This window comes from Mesoplodon densirostris, chromosome 11 (genome assembly GCF_025265405.1).
Source record: "Mesoplodon densirostris isolate mMesDen1 chromosome 11, mMesDen1 primary haplotype, whole genome shotgun sequence".
NCBI classification, from domain to species: Eukaryota; Metazoa; Chordata; class Mammalia; order Artiodactyla; family Ziphiidae; genus Mesoplodon; species Mesoplodon densirostris.
Window position 1 is genome coordinate 84,763,483 of NC_082671.1, and position 12,920 is coordinate 84,776,402.

Genomic DNA, 12,920 nt, shown 5'->3' on the forward strand with positions numbered 1-12,920 from the left:
TCATGGTTACATCTGAATGATTTCTCTAGATTGGCTTTGTTTTCATTTACCATCAGTTTCTTATAATTGGTATGCTTAGAAGAGCTTTGAAGAAAACATTACTTATGTGTTCAAAAGTTGGGTTATATCTGGTACTCTATGTAGAGAAAGTACAGGCCAGAAGAACCACACCATTCAAGTTTAGTTACATAGTTATGCTCTGATAAAGTAAAAAATAATTTAATTATGTATAATGATATCCATCCTGCAATGGCAATAAAATTTTCCATTATTTAATAACCTACTTCCATTTTTTTACCAATTGATTCCTCTTCCGTTTCTTCTACTTGAGATACATTTTCATTTGAAGTAACTTTAGGAGTTGTAGGCAATGATATTTCAGCGACTTGCGTAAGATTAGATAATTTCTCGTGAAGTGAAATAACTCTAAAAATAACAAACATGTATGCATTTTACTTGAAAAGTTAACTAAGGCATTCATTTATTCCCAGAATCAATAAAACATGTAAAGTAAGTCCTTAGTTATTTAACACTTAGATTTCTGGCATCCCCAAACATCATTCAACCATTCCTTCATTCAAGAGACATGAGAACAGAGACACAATTCTCACCTGCATAATGTTTATGATCTAGTTATATGCTCAGACAGATTTATAATTACAAACTGGCAAAGACACAAAGCAAAAAAATGTAGACATCCAAAATATTTGCTTAAGATGAAAATAAAGAAAATAAATATCTACATGGGCAAAGAAACACCAGGCAATGACAAAAGATCTACTCCTACTTAAACTCAGTGCCACACTCTGATTGGCTGGCTGGCCTGAAGCTAAGAATTAGGACAAGTCAGCAATAGCCCTAAGAGACGGGTCAACGAGCCCACACAGTGACATGTACTGTGTGGGGAGTGGGGGTTGGGAGAAGAATCAAGAAAAAAGGAAAAGCTAAACCCGAGGAAGAGGGCAGAGGACGCACTGGCAATTGTGCGCAGGACAGAAAGCTTCTGGAGCCACGGTCCAGTGAACTATGGAGGCGCTGGAGACAGAGGTTAACTAGTGAATGCAGTCAGAAGCTGGAAAAGCATTGAAACAGCTGAAGGAGGCAAAGAGCCACCTGCAGGGCTCCCAGTGACTCTAGGATACAGGCGCGTAGAGCGCAGGTGTGCACGCATTTGTGCGTGGGTGTGCGGGTCTCCATGCAGGAACAGAGGGAAATTTTTATGAAAAAGAAGTAGATGATGCAAAAAAGCAAAATGACATCAGGAGCAAATGCAGGAACGTCGATTTCCCCAATATCCCGCAGCATGCTCTTACTTTGCCTTCTATAGGATGATCAACAAGAGCAATTCCCCGTAGACTGATCTTGACCCTCATAAGAACACAAGGAACTCCACCCTAGGTGGGAGAAATAGTGTCACCAAGGGATGAATCAGATGAACGTTTGTCAGGCAACTTCCTCTATAATAGCCTCAGTGACAGGGGCATGTCCCTAACTTTAGTCACCCTACCATTGATCATAAACACACCAAAATCAAGAACTTTTTGGAGTAAAACAAGAATCCTGTCAGTTTGATTACATTCTGCTCTGCAGAAATTATAATCATTTTCATCATGTGGTTCTGAAAAAAAAATTCTGCCGTGTTTCTGGATGTACAAGGAAAGAACATAATTTCCTAACTTTGTGGCTTAGCTGTGCTGGTAGAGTCCTGTGTCTAAGATTTTCCACCATGTCACTGAAAAAAATTTTAAAAAGGAAAAGAAAAAGAAAGTTTTTCACTGAATAATTGAAAGTATGCCAGCTCTTGAAACATCTCTTGTTTTATTCTCTTTCATGGAGAGGCCAAAGAGAAAGAGTTCTTCAAAATGGAAATCAAGGACCAGGAACCAGACTCTCCAGGTAAGGATAGAGAAGCGCCAAGTCCCTGCACTCAGTAGGTGGTGAGCAGGGCAAAGAGCTGACACTGACAGACACAGGAGGCCATGATGAGACTTGACATTTGCCCAGTGCTTTGAGCCTTTCAAAGTATACATTATACATGCATACAAAGTATATGCATACACTGTCTGGCTTGATCCTGACAGTAACCCCAAAAGGTAGGCAAAATGTTATTTCCATCTCAGAAATGAGAAAATGCAGGCTGAGGTCGCAGGGGCAATGGACAATGGAATCAAAACTAAGCAAAGAAAAAAAAAGAAAAACAAACAAGGAATTTGGTAAGGTGAAATCAGAAAAGAGAGAAACCAGGCATGAGCAAAAATTAGAGTCTCCGTCCCCGGTTTGAAGGAGAGTGAGGAAAACAGAGTGGCTGACGCAGAGGCTTTTGACTTGGGGAACAATATAAAATAGGATTGGTCAAAGAGGAAAGGGTGAGACCAGGATGGCGGTGGAGTTTGGGCTTAATTTTGCAACTTAATACAGGGACACATTAAGTTCTTTTTAAAACACAGGCAAAATATAGTACAGACAACATCTTTGTACTGTCTGTAATCTTTATGAAGTACCAGAAACTATTCCTCCAACAACTCTAGGTCCTATTATTATTATTTCCATTTTACTGATGAAGATACTGAGGCACACAGAGGTTAAGTAACCTGGTCAAGTTTTCTGAGATAGGAAGATACAAAGGGGCACAACCAGCATTTGAACCAAAGCAGGCTGAATTCAGAGTTCATGCTCTTAACCACTGCAATATCATACTCTGCTAAGTAAAAGGAAGACTTTTCCAAAAATGTCTTCTAAAAGTTCTCCTGTGATTTACCTTGTATATTACTGAAAGAGTCAATATTATGAAAGTATCAGCAAAGAGGGTTAGAGCTGTGGATAATCCGTCTTTACTTGCCTGTTTAGTGGAACCCAGAAAGAGCCAACATATACATTGTTGTAAGCAGTAGATGTAACATCTGAAATATTCAGGGGCTTCATATTATAGGCATACAACAATAACACCTATAAGAAAATTAAAAGACATATAAAATGTTACATCAAACTTACACTTTGCCTCAAAAACTGCAGCATCGGTTCTCAAAATAGTGTCATTATACTTTAAAAGGTTTTTCTTTGGAAGAGAAAAATGAGGGTTTTTTGTTTGTTTGTTTCCAATTCACTTTAAAGAGAAATGATATGAACAAGAATAGTGCAAAGGTTATGAGATGAAAATAAATGCTAGTTGGTACCAAGGTTATATTATTTTTGATGACTGACACTTCTTACTGCAGTTAAGTTTAAATTTCAGCCTCTGAAGGCCCTCTGCAACAAGTTCTAATGTATATTGTACCTGGTGAATACCCAACTTTGTTTCTTGCTCCTTATCCATATGCCCCTTTCCCATCGGTGGTCACAGGTACTTTTGTGCATTCACTTATGCTGTTCCCTTCCTGTTCTCTCCATGTATTCCATCCACACACAACTTACCAGCCCCCATCTCTAAGATGAAACTTCTCCTAGTGACTCATGCTTTAGTAATTTCCCTGATGTTTGAACTCTGAAAATTCTTAGAGTCAGTCCCACACTCTACAGCACCTATTTACAATCATGAATTCACAGAATCTGAGATTCAGAGGACCTTAGAGGTGATCTGCTCTAAGTCCTTCCAAGAAAGCTGAGGTCCAGAGCTGACAGTCAAAATTAACTAATTAAATGTATGCATTTATCTCCGCTTCCTCACAAATCAAACTAAAATAAGAGTAAAGGGATTTTAGGAATTCCTGGTGGTCCAGTGGTTAGGACTCTGTGCTTCCACTGCAGGGGGCATGGGTTTGATCCCTGGTCGGGGAACTAAGATCCTGCAAGCCACCTGAAGTGCGGCCAAAAAAAAAAGAATAAAGGGATTTTTTTTCTTAAAGGCACAAATCCACAAAGTCAGAAGCAAGAGAGAAAATGAAGCAGATGAGAGATGTTAGCAACATTCTGAAAGCACCTCTGCTTAGTCAGCAGAGAGGAAAGGCTATGTCCCACCTGCCTTCAGAGGGGCTGCCAACAACAAGCACGACCAAGAACCTCAAAAGCCTTGGGGACAACCTCCCTCCCATCCCTTCTCCGAGTCCATCCAACCAGGAGACTCCCTCCCTCCTTCCCTGCCTCTCCTCTGCTAGTCAAATTTCTTCCGTTTTTCTCTCTGCTGAGGTTAAATCGAAGATCTATGCTCAGGAGGGACATTAGATTCCAGAGGTGAGGTGCTGAACTGAAAACGTTGGAATGAAGTGAAAGTCTATAATCTGAACTATACCCCACTCCAGCCCCTGCCCAGAACACAGAAAACCAAGCAGGAGTCTAAGAGTCCTCTTTGGGGAAATTTACGGGATGAAGAGAAAAGACCTACAGATGCTGACATTTCAGGATGCACCAGTGAAGCTGCTAGCTCCCACAGTCACCCTGCAATGAGGCTATAAGTCCATAAGCCTGACTCCGTATGCTTCTCAGTGCCTCAAACATGAACGGACAGCCAAGGGTCACTAGACATGAAATGAAAGGTAGAGACCAAAACTAATGTCAAAAAAGGAATTTGGAGAATCAGATACAAGACAGAGAGCAGAAGAAACGTCACTGAAACCATAATTAATACCCTCAGAGAGAGAAAGGCCAATATTGCATCTATGAAATAAGAACACAGTGCTATTAAAATGAAAGAGAATAAGAGCTCTTCAAAATTAAAAAATATGATCATAACAACTAAATAATCAATAAAAGATTTGAAATATAAAGTTAAATGTATCTTCCTCCAGATAAACCTAAATTTAAAAACATAAATGGGGAGAAAAGATGAGAAAAGTAAACATTCAATCTAATAGGCTCAATATCTGAATAACAGAAATTCCAGAAAGTGCAGAGATCATCAGAGGGAGGAAATTATCAAAGAAAAACATCTCCACGAACTGAAGAATATACTTCACATATTGAAAGGGGCACCCTAAGAATCCAGCACAATACCCACGCCAAGGCACATCATGGAATTTTAGAACACAGGGGACAGAGGGAAGATCCCCAGAGTTTCCAGAGGAAAAAAGTCACAAAGAACTAGGAATCAGAATGGGAACAGAACTCTCAACAGCAATGCAGGATTGCCAGAGATAATGGAGCAGTGCCACCCACATTTTGAGGGAAAATAATTTTCAACCTAGAATTCTATGCCTAGGCAACAATGAATTAAGCATTAAAATGATGCTTAATTTTTGTCAGACATAGAAGGCCTTAAACTCCTATGAAAGTTCAGGGTTAATTTTAGTCTGTTGCAACCTTGTTAATCATCTCAGGGGACTGAAGTCATGGAATTATTCCTTGGCGAAACCTGAACAGAATGTACTAAATAGCGATTGTAACCCTGTTTTAGGGTCTGAAACACACAAAGAGGCAGCCAGCTAATCAGCATTTTTTGTAGAAAATGCACATGTTGATGATTTACATCTGAATTCTATTGTTACCTTCACTTCTCTCACTGAGTCTGGCTCACACCTGGTTTTGACTACATGATGGGAGAGGTACAAAAGACTCCTCTCCCAGGTAAGACAGCAGCTTTCTTGAAACCAAGATATCTCACCGTATTTCGGCCGTTCATGACCCACAGATGACGTGTGTCCTGTGCAACTGAGAGAGGACCCAGGAAGCTGCTCCTGGGTATCTTAGTCTCTCCTTTAGTCTGAAATCAGAATTAACTTGAATAAAGTAGGGCAATATTTAAACAATAAAACACTAAACTCACTCACATAGTTGTTGTGAGCCAGAGCTCTGGAGCCGGGGTGCCTGGGTTCGCCTCCACCACTTACTGGCTGTGTGATCTTGGGCAAATTATTAAAACATTATGCTTCTGCTTTCTCATTTGTAAAATTAAGATATGGTAATCCCCATCCCATGGATCAGGGTGAGGACTGAGTGAGTCAACGTAAAGTGCTTTAAGCGGTATTTAGAGCATTATTGTTGTCATTTTTAGCTCCACGATCACTACTGGCTCCTTACCCTTCCTGGATACCTCATTTTCTATATTCTCTTGGACCTGCTGCTAATCCCAAGCCAGCTTTCCATCTAATCCCCCAGCCTGTCCTCGTCTAATCCACTTAGTTCTTAGTTGATAATAGTGCTTAGTTCTATTCCCAACTTGTCTTTACTCCTCAAGGATAAGTTATATAACCTTGCATATTCAGGACTGGATTCTTCAGGAGGCAATACGCCCATGATAAAATTTCCAGTGTTCATTTATTCACTTCTGAAAATACTCTTTTATTTCAATGGAAAAGAAGTGATATGGTTTTGACGAACACTGAGGAATACTATATTTAAAACTGCCTTGTATGTTCATCATTATCAAGTAGGATTTATCTCAGGGATCCAAGAATGATTCAGTATTTGCAAATCAATGTGATGCACCACATTAACAAACTGAAGAATAAAAATTATATGATTATCTCAATAGATGCAGAAAAGGCTTTTGACAAATTCAGTGTCCATTTATGATAAAAACTCTCAACAGAATGGGTACAGAGAGAACATACCTCAACATAATAAAGGTCATATATGACAAACTTACAGCTAACATCATGCTCAATGGTGAAAAGCTTTTCCTCTAAGATCAGGAACAAGATAAGGATGCTCACTATGACCACTTTTATTCAACACAGTATTTGAAGTCCTAGGCACAGCAATCAGAAAAGAAAAGAAGATCAAAGGTATCCAAATTACAGAGGGAGGAGTAAAACTGTCACTGTTTGCAGATGACATGATCCTATATATAGAAATCCTAAAGACACCACAAAAAACTATTAGAACTCATAAATGAAGTCAGTGAAGTTGCAGGATACAAAATTAATATACAGAAATATATTGCATTTCTATACACTAACAATGAACTATCAGAAAGAGAAATTAAGAAAACAATCCTCGGGCTTCCATGGTGGCGCAGTGGTTGAGAGTCCGCCTGCCGATGCAGGGGACACGGGTTCGTGCCCCTATCCCGGAAGATCCCACATGCCGCGGAGCGGCTGGGCCCGCGAGCCATGGCCGCGGAGCCTGTGTGTCCGGAGCCTGTGCTCCGCAACGGGAGAGGCCACAGCAGTGAGAGGCCCGCGTACAGCAAAAAAAAAAAAAAAGAAAACAATCCTCTTTACAATTGCATCAAAAAGAATAAAATACCTAGGAATAAATCTAACCAAGGAGGTAAAAGACCTGTACTCAGAAAACTATAAGACACTGATGAAAGAAATTGAAAACAACAGAAACAAATGGAATGATATACTGAATTCATGGACTGGAAGAATTAATATTGTTAAAATGACCATATTACCCAAGACAATCTACAGATTCAATGCAGTTCCTATCAAAATACCAATGGCATTTTTCACAGAACTAGAACAAATAATTCTAAAATTTGTATGGAACCACAAAAGACTTCAAAGAGCCAAAATAATTTTGAGAAAGTAGAACAAAGCTGGAGATACCATGCTCCCTGATTTCAAATTCTACTACAAAGCTATAGCAATCAAAACAGTATGGTACTGCCCCCAAAACAGACACAAAGACCAATGGAACAGAAGAGAAATAAACCCAGAAATAAACCCACACTTATATGGCCAATTAATCTGCAACAAAGGAGGCAAGAATATACAATGGGGGAAAAAAAACTCTTTAATAAATGGTGTTGAGAAAATTGGACAGCTACATGCAAAAGAATCAAACTAGACTACTCTCTCACACCATATACAAAAATAAACTCAAATGGATTAAAGACTTAAATGTAAGATCTGAGACCACAAAACCCCTAGAAGAAAACATAGGCAATATGACCTTTGACATTGGTCTTAGCAATATCTTTTTTGGATCCATCTCCTCAGGCAAGGGAAACAAAAGCAAAAATAAACACATGGGACTACATCAAACTAAAAATCCTCTGAACAATGAAGGAAACTATCAACAAAAGGAAAAGACAGCCTACTGAGTGGGAGAAGATATCTGCAAGTGATATACCTGATAAGGCATTAGTATCCAAAATATACAAAGAACACATGCAACTCAAGCTCAAAATAAGCAACAAACAAACAACCTGGTTAAAAAATGGACAGAGAATCTGAGTAGACATTTTTCCAAAGAAGACATACAGATGGCCAACAGGCACATGAAAAAATGCTTAACATCAAACATTATTAGGGAAATGAAAATCAAAACCACAATGCTCACCTCGCACCTGACAGAGTGGCTATTATAAAAAAGAACAAATAACAAGTGTTGATGAGGATGTGGAGAAAAGGGAAGTCTCATGCACTGTTGGTAGAAATGTAAATTGGTACAGCCACTACGGAAAGCAGTATGAAGGTCCCTCAAAAAATTAAAGATAGAACTACCATATGATCCAGCAATTCCACTTCTGGAAAAAACACTAATTCAAAACTATATATATATATATATATATATATATAATATATATATATATATATACACATATATAGTTATCAATATATCAATCAATCAATCAAATATTTCTCAGCCATAAAAAATAACAAGATCTTGCCATTTGGGACAACTTGGATGGACCTAGAGGGCAGTATGCTAAGTGAAATAAGTCAGACGGAGAAAGACAAATACCACGTGATTTCACTTACATGTGGACTCTAAAAAACAAAACAAGTGATCAAATCTAACAAAACAGAAACAGACTCATAGGTACAGAGAATAAACTTGTGGTTGCCAGAGGGGAGAGGGGTTGGGGGATGAGTGAAATAGATGGGGGAGATTAAGAGGTACAAACTTGCAGTTTCAAAATAAATGAGTCACAGGGATATCATCTGGTGACAGATGATAACTAGACTTTTCATGGTGATTATTTTGTAATGTGTACAAATGCGGAATCATTATGTTGTACACCTGAAACTAATACAATATTGTAAAACAATTTTACTTCAATTAAAAAAAAAAAGAAAGAAAGAAAGAAAAAGAAAAAATCGTCTTGTCCTCACAGCCCAGGAACAGTGAAAGACGAATCCCTCTTCCACTAGATGGAGCTGATTTGTAATTTCCTCATCTTGATATATTAATCACCTAACAAAATGCTTGGCACAAAGTATGCACTCAATAAATACTTTATTCATTAGTTAGTAAGCAGTTGAGCTGTATGTGGTTTGTAAAGAAGTCAATATTAAGAATGAAAAGACTTAGGTTCCCATTCTTATTTTTGTCACTAATGAGTTGTGGTGTTGGTCAAGTCATTTTACCCCTGTGGAACTTTTCTTCCTCATCTGTAAAATGAGAATGTCGATTAGGTGTTCTCCTAGTTTCCTTTCAGTTCTGACACTTGACCTGGGTGATACCAAAAGTCAGAGGTTACCAATAGAGCCCACTATATAAACTGGCAATGGAGTAACTTCTTGGAGAGTCATGAGAGCTGTAAGGTTACTGGTAGCACCAGCCTAGATCAGTCTTCTCAACCTTAAATGTGCATACATTACTTGCACATTCTAAAATGTGCAAGTAAAATGAATATTCTGATTCAGTGGGTCTGAAGTGAGACCTGAGATTCTGCATTTCTAATGAGCTTCCAGGGGATGCCAGCCGGGCTGTTTCCTGACCACACTCTGCAAGGGCCACGGACTATCAGATGCCTGCCTCATTTATGCAGCTTTTGTCTTCCCCAGCTTCCAGAAGCTGGATGTAATTTTGGGCCCCATCTGCAGGACCAGGCTCTAGTTAATCACTTAGCCAACAAGTCCCAGAATCCAGAGGACCTCAGAGGGAGATCCTGGGCATCTGTACGATCTCTAAGTTATAGCACTCCTGACGTCCAAGTTGATAACATTGGGCTTTTGCTTTTGTTAAGACTTGATAATTTCCCCAGGAACCCTAGCTCATCTTTCACTATCCTGCTAGGCCTGAGCTTGTCTTGAATGCACAGCCTGTTTCTTTGGGACCCTGAAATAGAGTCTTGCTCTTCTTAGGGATTTAAAGCCCTCCAGAAAAGAGCACTGGCTCCATATTTCTTGTTCCCAGACTGGCTGGACTTCTGAATAAACTTATCTCCAAGAACTATTTCAGCTCTATCCAAGTTTCTGTTTTTACTTGCCAGATGGAGTCTTGCTTTTCAGTGCTTTGCTTGATCAGACTTCTTTCACTTGATCATGCTTGTCTGCCTACATCTTCTGTGGCCTCTGAAGAACACGCTTGGGCTGTCCAGCTGCCTTCAACACAACAGCCTGTGCAGTCGTTTGCTTCCCTCCAACTCAACAATGTGTTGAGTTGCTCCAATCCTGATTCATTGTCAACTAGCATTCCTCCATCCTGGGTCTCAGTTTCCTCTTTTGTAAAATGGGGCTAATGATAATACTCAGCCATTTGGATCCATGGGTTCAGCATCCATGGATTCAACATCCCGTGAATCAAAAATATTTTTAAAAATCCAGAAAGTTCCAAAAATGAAAATTTGAATTTGCCATGTGCTGGTAACTATCTACATAACATTTATATTGTATTAGGTTTTATAAGTAATGAAGAGATGATTTAAAGTATACAGGAGGATGTGCATAGTTTATATGCAAATACTATGCCATTTTATAAAAAGGTCTTGGACATCTACGAATTTTGGTATCTGAGGGGGTTCTGAACCAATCCCCTGTGAATACTGAGGGACGACTGTACCTACCTCATAGAGTTGCTGTGAAGTTAATGAAGTAAAATACCTGGAACACAGTAAGCTCTACATTGCTATTATCTTATGGGTTTCATGAGCTTCACCCAGTTTTTCCAACATTAAACTCTACACTAAAGGTCTAAGATAATAAATAGAGGAATGCTCACATACATGAATATTTAAAGCATCACACAAATTTCAGTGTTATCTTCTGAAAAAATAGACTCTGAGGTCTGAGAAGATCTAGCCCTCCCAAGTCAGCATTTCCTGATTTGGTAGCTGAGATTTATGGCAGCAACTGAATCTTTTATCATGACCCAATACATACATACTGTCAAAGGGGGAAAAAGGTCCCTGAACAAAGATAGGAAAACTGTGTGTTCTGGGGGCTTCCCTGGTGGTGCAGGGGTTAAGAATCCGCCTGCCATTGGAGGGGACACAGGTTCGAGCCCTGGTTCAAGAAGATCCCACATGCCGCAGAGCAACTAAGCCCGCTCACCACAACTACTGAGCCTACGCTCTAGAGCCCGTGAGCCCATGTGCCACGACTACTGAAGCCCACACACTTAGATCCTGTGCTCCGCAACAAGAGAAGCCACCCCAATGACAAGCCCGCGCACCAAAACGAAGAGTAGCCCCCGTTCGCCACAACTAGAGAAAGCCCACACGCAGCAATGAAGATCCAGTGCAGGCAAAAATAAATAAATTAAAAAAAAAAAACAAAAACGTGTGTTCCGTGTCTTTGTGGCTTACTCAAATCACTCAAGCAACCTGTTTAAATCAGAATTTGTTAGTTGGCGCTCTGCTTCTAATCTCTGTCTGACACCAGTTCATGCGCCCATGCTAATTGTCAGACATGACTGTTGATTCATGAGACCTCGTTACTCTAATGATCAGCCACAGATGCAGTCTTAACATTAACTCCCAAGATCATCCTGCCCCAGACTGATAGGGATGTGATATTTCTACAAGCTTGTGAAATGAACTTTATACTTTGTTCCTCATTTTTTAAAACTAACTATTTGGGTAAACAATCTGTTTCCCAAAAATGTCATCCTTCCATACCCTTTCTGAATGGATACACTCTTTTATCACACCTTGTTGGTTCTCTTGCCAGCAAGTAAACAAATTCATCAGGATGCCAAACGTCAATCTAGAAATGTTCTTTTTAACAGTATCTGTCATGAAACAAAAGTTTCAGAAAACATTTTCACTTACTGTATGTGATGCATTCTGATATTGCCTTCTTATATTTAATTTCTTTAAAAAGATACTACTCATGACACACTATATTGACTCCATGACCCATGAGTATTCTTGGAACTTTGGTTTGAAAACTACTGCACTAAATTCCCTCAAAGAGACCACAGATTTATTATTTTAAAATGGATATGGAATATCTGGCAAGGATTGGGTATGGAAAGGGTGGGAAGGAGAGTACTTTCAAAATATGAGAAATAGCTTTAAATGTTTCTGGGGAGTGATGTGTTCAAGTTTCTCTTTTTTGTATGAGTGGGAGGGATGTATAACTGACCAAGAGTTAGCAGCAGGTTGCCAGCCTAAGGAAGAAGAATGAAGAGGCAATTGGGAGAAGCGTGCTTGAGAGCAAAGAGAGGTGGGCTCTGGAGGTTTCACCATCTGACACGGTTCACATGAGTCAAGGAGCAGCAGAAGTTACCAGAGCCACAGCTAGAGAGGACAGCGCTCAAGAGGTAGGAAGTACAGGAGGAGACCATGGCAGGAGGAAAAAAAAAAAAAACAGATATAAAGTACCGAATAGGGCTTCCCTGGTGGCGCACTGGTTGAGAGTCCACCTGCTGATGCAGGGGACACGGGTTCGAGCCCCGGTCCGGGAAGATCCCACATGCCGTGGAGCGGCTGGGCCCATGAGCCATGGCCACTGAGCCTGCGCAACCAGAGCCTGTGCTCCGCAACGGGAGAGGCCACAACAGTGAGAGGCCCGTGTACCGCAAAAAAAAAAAAAAAAAAAAAAAAAGTACTGAATAGGGTAAAACTATATGGCAAATGTTTTATGGGAAAGAGCCTGAGGCTCTTCTTAGAGAGAGCAGTAATCAAAGGAGTGCTATAGTGGAAGGTTCCTCTGCAAAAGGTGGTAGTTAGACCCCCTGTCCCATTTTTAGAAGCTTGGCTCTTCAGGACTCTCCTAGAACCGGAATCACTGTTCTACGTCCCAGAGTTCAGGCATTGATACTGAATTGCTCCCAAATACTTGCCCCCCTTCCTGCTCCCCAGTTAGCCCTGTTGCAAATGTCTATACATGTATATGAACATAGATATGGATACAGATACAGAGTTAGAT

The 12,920-nt window shown here is 39.9% G+C and overlaps 1 protein-coding gene across 2 annotated transcripts in view; it reads right to left on the reverse strand.

Moving 5' to 3' along the window:
• Positions 1-12,920, reverse strand: part of CFAP54 (cilia and flagella associated protein 54) — a 310,560-nt gene that overhangs the window by 34,105 nt on the left and 263,535 nt on the right. For both annotated transcript variants that reach the window (XM_060113374.1, XM_060113373.1), the window contains 2 exons: positions 2,840-2,946; positions 285-426 (listed from right to left, as the gene is read on the reverse strand). In XM_060113374.1, the coding sequence (XP_059969357.1) occupies positions 285-426; positions 2,840-2,946 (249 nt within the window). The remainder of the gene's footprint in view (positions 1-284; positions 427-2,839; positions 2,947-12,920) is intronic.